General features: G+C 51.3%; 1 protein-coding gene across 2 annotated transcripts in view; it reads right to left on the bottom strand.

Moving 5' to 3' along the window:
• The window catches only part of MSI2 (musashi RNA binding protein 2), a 384,024-nt gene that overhangs the window by 249,004 nt on the left and 127,139 nt on the right, over window positions 1–7,881 (bottom strand). For both annotated transcript variants that reach the window (XM_024757692.1, XM_024757693.1), the window contains one exon: window positions 2,992–3,084. In XM_024757692.1, the coding sequence (XP_024613460.1) occupies window positions 2,992–3,084 (93 nt within the window). The remainder of the gene's footprint in view (window positions 1–2,991; window positions 3,085–7,881) is intronic.

Raw genomic sequence — 7,881 nt, 5'->3', positions numbered from 1 at the left:
CCGGGGGGGGGGGGGGGGGGGGGGTAAATCTTCTGGGAGGAAGGTGGGAGAAAAGCAAAAAAGGGTTTACAAGCCTCCAACTTGAGTCATTTCAAGCTCTCAATGTGCCATCCTGCACCCACTCCTCTTACAGTAATGACATGTTTAGACTCCCTTAGCTCAGCGCCCCAAGACATCGATCCTACCCATCTTGATTGCCACCTGAAATAAACAGCCGGGACAGCTGCCGCCTCAGGCAAGACGGGAAGAGGAAGAGGAAAGAAGCATGACAACGGAAGTCTGTGAGCTTTCATAAGGCTGCGACCTTGAGTCAAAGGTGCAGTCCCACCAAGACTCCATGTAACAATCTACAAAATGGGCAGTATACCCGCCAGCATCCCAGAGAAGAATTGAGTGAGATAACATAAGTCAAGGGCCGGGCCCGTATCCAACACTTAACACGTACTCACTAAATTACTCACTGAATTATACCTTACCAATGTGCAGTTAACCGACTGAAAAGAACCCCAACAGCCTGACACAGTCGGGAGTGTGTGCCTATGCGTCAGTACACTTTATGCAACCGTGTGTGCGTGTGTTTTCCATCTCCTTCGATCAGTTTGTCAATTTACTATTACTCCTTTCACAGCCACTGGATTTACTCAGCATCCCTGAGGCCCAGTAGCAGGGTCTCCCCTCCTTTGACCATTCTGGAGTCAAATGAATTACACCAGAATCCCGAGAGGTGGTGGGCTCTGCCCAAGGGAACACAAGGGAACACACATCGCACCAGCCGCCGGACGAACGAGGAATAAGCTATTCTGAAGACAGACCCAGATAGCACACAGAGCATACGTACGCAACAGGCCACTAACACGTGACTATACGGAGTGTGAGGGCTGTGAGACATTCAATGGCCTCCTTAGTCCTTTAATAAAACACTTGATAGGTTTACGCGTCCTGCAGGAGCCCTCCGACGTTACTGCAAAATTAACCGAGCGGCTTCAGACCCGGCGAGTGCCAAGCCAGGGAAGAGTCTGTGTCCGCCTCCCAGTCAAGAGGACGGCTGTTCCCAGGGCAGGGATGGTCACTGCTGTGGGCTCGCACCGCCCGCCCCCCCCCCACCAACTGCCGGTGGACTGAGTCACAACGCTAAGTGTTAAGGAAGAACAATGGAAAGACAAAGAGAGAGAAAGGAGAGAGAGAGGGAGAGACCCAGAGCTGGGCATGGGCGGAGATGTGGTGAGTATGAGCCTGTGTGGAAAATTCTAACAGCCCATCTGGGCAGCATCAACTTCCCCGACACCCGCAAATAGGCCCATGAGATTCCAAGGCAGGTTACGGCTCGAAAAAGAAATCCCACCTCATGTTTGCAAACACTACCTCCGGCCTGGTTTTAAAGGCAGAACGGTAGTAAAGAGGGTTCGCACTCCAGAGCCTTCCATTATGCAAGCTGGATTTGTCTCCTTAAGTTATTTCCAGTCTCTCTCCCTAGGCAGGGTGGGGCTGGGGGATGGATCAATCCCCCGTTAATGCTGTAAATCAGTCTCGAAGAGAAGCGCCATAGTGTACACAACCACCAACACACCCAGTTATTTTTTAGAATCTGCCAGAATGAATCAGCCCCCAACCGGCAATGCCAGACAGTGCCGTGGGGAAGGAGTCTTTCATAACCGACCCAGAAGGGCAGCTGAGTGCCATTCCAAACGCAAGGCTGGGCTGGAGGAGGCTGGGTTCTCTGAAGCATGGTCTCCCATCCATGCAGAAATTGATTAATACCAGAGACAGGAAAATCTCTATTTTGAGGCTAAACGGAAGTCACAGCACTCATCCCAGAGGGCAGTTCACAACTGGACACTCCTGGAGATGGGATCATAGCTGCCCATTGCCTTGGGCAAACAAATAAAAGCACAGAACTTTCAGACTGGCCAGTGGGCAGCAATGCCTTTGTACCACCCAGGGCAAGTGTGACAGGTGTCCTGGGGCAGGTGAGCGGCAGAGCTTAGAACAGCCGCGGGGCTTTCTCAGGATGCCTCGGCAGCCCTCTGCCACATCAGTCCTTCGGTGGAGGCGGGAGACACATGACGAGACACAGAAGAAAACGATCCCGCACCTGTGCTCCCAGGACAATGTCCACAACTGCTCAAAGATGCAGGAGGCGTAGGCCCTGTGCACACACTCACCTGCCAGCCTCCTGGGACACAGGAGCCGGAGGAGGGGCACCACACAAACGCCAGCAAGGCTCAGCGCCCAGCAAGCTGCCCTGCTGGAGCCCTGGGGCGACAGAGTCATTGGAGGAACGTGTCACCCTGGGGCAGAACCCACTCTCCAAGGCAGTGGGTCCCCCCCCACCAACTAGAAAAGGGCTGAATTAATCATCCATGGTTACGTGCCCTGTCTGTCTGTGTGACTCTGTCTGTCACACACACACTCCCACACTCCACTTCCTGACTCATCTGGGGCATTCTGAGTTGCTCCCAGCCCGTTCCCGCAGCAGAGCCCAGGGGATAATTGTACTGCTGTCTCACCGACATTCTGACAGGTACGAGCCCAGCATCTTCCCTGAGTTTCCTCGGGCGTTGGACAGGGGAGGGTTCAGCCGCAAGGGCCCCAGGGAGCCTCCTCTCTCAATGCATTTTCCAGAAGGGCACAGAATGAAGCCCAGTGCCAACTCTCAGGCCAGCTTCTGCGGGAGCTCCTGCCCTGTGACTCACAGCCCTGAACCCCTCACCAGGAGCTGCCACCATCAGCTCCCGGCCCAGGCCCCACGTGGCCGGCAAATGCCAGTGACTCTGCACTCAAAGGCCACTCTGTCTGCTCCTGCAGGCACGTGGGATGCCGTGCCCACCACAAGCCAGACTCTTCCATCTCAGCTCCTGCCAAATTTCATTTACATCTTGACGGCCGAGTCCAAGGACAAGGTTCTTGAGGACACAGCTGTGGCAAAGGCAGGGGCCACGGCAGCCACCTCGAAGGACTGAGCAGGCCGCCCCACCTCAATGCACCACTTACCTTGCCAAACTGCTCAAAATACTGCTTCACATCTTCCACCACCGTGTTCGCAGATAATCCGCCTACAAAGATTTTCTTTGTTCTTGTGACCATCTGCAAGAAATGACAAGAGGAAGACATGGGTTAACTAGGCTATCTGAAGCCACGCTCACCGAGATGCCGAGCAAGCCACTCTCCACACTTCTCTAGAGAGGAAGGCCATGTTAGGAGTATGCCAGCCGCACCAAGCGGGCCCTGTGGACGTCTCAGGATACCGGAGACCACCACTCGGGGTACCTTAGGCCTTCAGGCCGCAACCTGAAAGCTCGAGTTTCATACAGATGGAGAGTGAACCTCTTTGGCTATAACACACGGCCTCACTGTGATGTTAAGTCACGCGTCAAAGCTATTTTAAACCTAGGAGACATGAACAAAAGAGAACTACGTGCATAAAGGTCTGCTGCCCTGAAAGTACCCATAAAGTGTGTCCATAAGAAACTCACACATAATTCAAACCCACGTGCAGACTGCCTACACCGAGCCGTTCTGGGTGCTGGCTTATGTCTGCCAACAGGACAGACAGGACCTCATACACTGGGACCGCCCTCCAAGCCCGGCCCCCAGGGCTCCTTCCCCTCTGGATTTCTCACCATTCACCTTGATTTGTCCTACACTCGGCCGAGCGCAGCTGGTCCCCAGGCCTCCACACCTCTGTCCACGCAGGTCCTGCTCCTTGGGAGACCTCTCCACTCCTGCACCTCCCCTTGCCAAGTTCTGACTTTCCTCCGAGATCCAGTGCCCTTCTCCCAAATTCAAAATACCTGTATAGTCGCCCCACCCAGAAGCTGTTTCTCCTGCTTCTGGACCCCAGACGCTGCGCCCCTCTGCCTCTCACACACTCACTACTTTCCACCTCGAACTGAAGTGAGTGATAACCCTGCCTTCGTTCTAACCTCCTCCCCCAGACCGTGGGCTCCTGACTCCTCTCGGTACCCCCCGGGGTGCAAACACAGGGCCAGGCACACAGAAGCCCACAGCCGAAGTCTGGTGGATGCAAAAACAAACGAATTTCTGCAGTGGCCACATTTCAGAATCCCACCAGCCCTAAAGCAAAGGGAGGAGGGAACTCGATGATGTCCACTCTTCAGAGTGGGACCAATAATCTTACATAGAAGAGTGAAAGACAATAAAATACAATAAATTTTATTCTGAAGACTAAGTTAGGCTGTGTGGGGTTTGTGGTTGTTTTCTTCTTTTTCTTTTTTTGTTCTTCTTTAATGTCAAATAAAAATTTTTAAAACTCAGTGGATACAGGGTCTCACCAGTTTGGTTGCATATAATAAAAACACAACGTCTTAACTCAATGGCTAGATCTTGTCACAATATATAATACATACATACCTCAAATCATCACATTGTATGCTTTAAATATCTTACCATTTTATTTGTTAATTACACCCCAATAAAGCTCTGGGGAAAAATGTTTGATGAGAACATACAAAGAAAAGCAAGACTAAAACCCAAAAATGAATGAATGAGAGGAATCTGAAAACATTAAAAAAAAAAAAAGAAACAGCCACAATGTCACACATGTCTATTGTAAGTCGATGCAGGGGGTACTTCCCTGGTGGCGCAGTGGTTGGGAATATGCCTGCCAATGCAGGGGACACGGGTTCGAGCCCTGGTCTGGGAAGATCCCACGTGCCGCGGACCAACTAAGCCCGTGTGCCACAACTACTGAGCCTGCGCTCTAGAGCCCGCGAGCCACAACTACTGAGCCCACGTGCTGCAACTATCGAAGCTTGTGCGCCTAGAGCCCCGTGCTCCACAACAAGAGAAGTCACCGCAGTGAGAAGCCTGCACACCACATCGAAGAGCAGCCCCTGCTCAGTGCAGCTAGAGAAAGCCCACACGCAGCAACAAACACCCAACACAGCCAAAAATAAAAATAAATAAATTAATTAATTTTTTTTAAAAAAAGTCGATGTAGGTTGCCTAAGTATGGGGGCCGTGGCTGCCTGGATCACGTATCACCGAGTCTCCTGACACATGTGTGGAGAGAATGAACCAACCAACCCATTCCCAACAGTAGAGACTCAGTGGAGTGACACCTAAGGGCACAGCAGTCCCGGGCAGGCTGTTCTAAGGAGTGTGAAAGGCTCTGGAAACCTGGCTTCTGTGTCTAAGTCTGGATGTGACCCTGGACAGCACTCGCCTGAGGGCTGGCTTCTGTGCTCTGCACGTGAAGTCCTGGACCAGAGCTCCCTGCCCCGCCTAACCCTGAACTCCCCCGAATCTGTGAGCATGGTGGGCCCGACAGGGAGGCTCCCAGACCTCAGGGATCTCACACTTTAACTCAGCAGTTCCCAGAGGGGACACATGCCACCTCAGCCCCCTGACTGACCCCCAACCTGGAATACCTTTGTAGTGGACATTCTGTGCTGTCTCAGGAGGACACCGTCCTGGTGACTCTCATACATCTCACTGGCCACCATGCGGTGGTTTGCATGTGTGTTTAAAACTGTTATTTACTATTTTTTCATCTCTTTTCAGATGAATGAGAAATTTGATGAGATAATGTACGTGAGGACATTCTATGAAGATCCCACCAGTGTCCACACCTCCGAGATCCAAGAACCTCCGGTTAACTGGCGGGCATCTTATCCAGCTCCTTGTTCATCTCCCTCCTTATCTGTCTCCCTGCTTATCCCTCAGTCTCCCTGGTGGATCAAGGTCACCTTCACGGTGACGCTCCATCAGGCCCTCTCCAGATTTAAATCTCTCCCTACACTCACTAATCGCCAATTTTTACTCATCTAACTTTCCTAACGCATTCATTTAACAAATAGATTAAGTACGAGGTGCTGGAACTCACATTCAAATACAGTGTGGAAGTTAATCCCCTTTAAGATGGAGATATAATAATTAGCCTACCACACAAGTTCCTGCTGCAACTAAATTAAATAACACATGCCCAGGGCTTCCCTGGTGGTGCAATGGTTGAGAATCCACCTGCCAATGCAGGGGACAAGGGTTCAAGCCCTGGTCCGGGAAGATCCCACATGCCACAGAGCAACAAAGCCCGTGCGCCACAACTACTGAGCCTGTGCTCTAGAGCCCGCGAGCCACAACTACTGAGTCCGCATGCTGCAACTACTGAAGCCCGCGCGCCTAGAGCCCGTGCTCCGCAACAAGAGAAGCCACAGCAATGAGAAGCCCACGCGCCGCAACGAAGAGCAGCCCCCACTCTCCACAAGTAGAGAAAGCCCGTGCGCGGCAACACCAAAAATAAGTAAATAAATTTAGAAATAACATATGCCCAAGTGCCTGGCGGGACAGCGCGTACACGATAAATAAAAGGTCACCAGCTGAATCCAAAGTCAGCTACTAAATCCATCCTTCAAGCTCAGAAGAAACGCGCAGCAGAAAGATACCGTCCACCAAACACTTTGATAAATCAACTCTTATTGCCCATTCTCTTCCACTATCATTTCAAAAACACTTTCCTATATCTCTACGTGATTTCAGATGGGCAAAGGCTCCCAATAGCTTCATTTTAGATTTTTCATTCCTTTTTTTTAACCCCAGCCAAGCAATTAAATATCTATAAAGAAACACTAATGTGATCTACAAACATGCACTCGTGGAGTTCGCAACTTAAAAGAAACTCTGGAGAGGTATTCCATAAAATGAACCCCACGGTCTCATTCAGACATTGTGTAGAGCCAGGTGGGTATAGACAGCAGGCCCTATATATATTCCAAACGTTCCCATGGACGCAGAGAATTAAACGACCAACGTGTCTTCATTCCAAATAACAGAAGTCAACAGAATGTTCATTCCCCAGTAACTGGTAAAAAGAGAAGGTCCCCTCTTACACCCTCCACCGTTGCCCTACAGCCGTAAACCTGCCAAGACAGAGCCCTAAATGCTGGGGAAGACATCCAGCTATAAATCTACACAGTCCCAAAACAGTCTTTAAAACACTTCTTTTAAAACAAGGATGAGAAATTCCAGGCCCCAGACAATGTGGCCAAAGTGTCCAAGTTACTAAAACATCCTCTCCAGGAACCAGCTCAGATATAGAGACAGATCCCCACTCTTCAGCAAACACTAAAAGGAGGCTGGTTTAATCAAAACCTTCCAAACGTGAAGAGGCCAGTGGGAAGATGGGCAACACTTGGTTAGCTGCTCACTGACGTCTCAGCTTCAGGAGAGGACAGCATGGCTGGGGGGTGATGGGGCTCTGCAGGTGACCCCTCCCGCCAGGGGCGCTGGGGAAAATGGGAGTGAGTTACTTTGGGAATTCTGATGGCATCACTGCTAAATGGGCTGTACACTGCTCCATGATTTGCATTCTGGAGAGGGACGCAGGGGGCAGGCAGAGAATGCTAGAATCACACACTCTTTCCTCCGTTTCCCTCCCACCTCCATGGCTCCTTAGGACAGCAGGAAGGGGCCAGCGTGGGGACGTGGTGTCCAAGGTCTCAGTGGACTAAACGGAGGTCCTCAAATTCCCATCAATACTGTCAAGGTTTCATTTCTGTATACATGTGTGCGTGCGTGTGTGTGTGTGTGTGTGTGTGTGTGTGTGTGTGTATTGGGGGTACCTCTCTATTCCCAATCCTTGAGTCTTGGCTTCTATGTGCCCCAGGAACCATAAAGCACCCCAGACCTTTAACCCTCTCTGACCCTGGAAACAGCAAGCAGGACCACTTACACACTGGCCCCCGACTCTATAGCCCTCTGTGTTATAAAAAGTCCTCTCTGCCCACAGTGGAGAGAGCCACCTGCGTCTTCTTCCTGTGCTAGGCCCTTCGGGTAACTGGTTCCCAACCCACAGCCTTCACACCGACACACAGCTACTGCACACCAAAAGGCTCAGGGCCTCCACAGCACACTTAGATGGAG

Source organism: Neophocaena asiaeorientalis, unplaced genomic scaffold (assembly GCF_003031525.2).
Source record: "Neophocaena asiaeorientalis asiaeorientalis breed wild unplaced genomic scaffold, Neophocaena_asiaeorientalis_V1.1 scaffold327, whole genome shotgun sequence".
In the NCBI taxonomy this organism is placed as follows: domain Eukaryota; kingdom Metazoa; phylum Chordata; class Mammalia; order Artiodactyla; family Phocoenidae; genus Neophocaena; species Neophocaena asiaeorientalis.
This window is presented reverse-complemented; position numbering and strand designations above follow the sequence as displayed.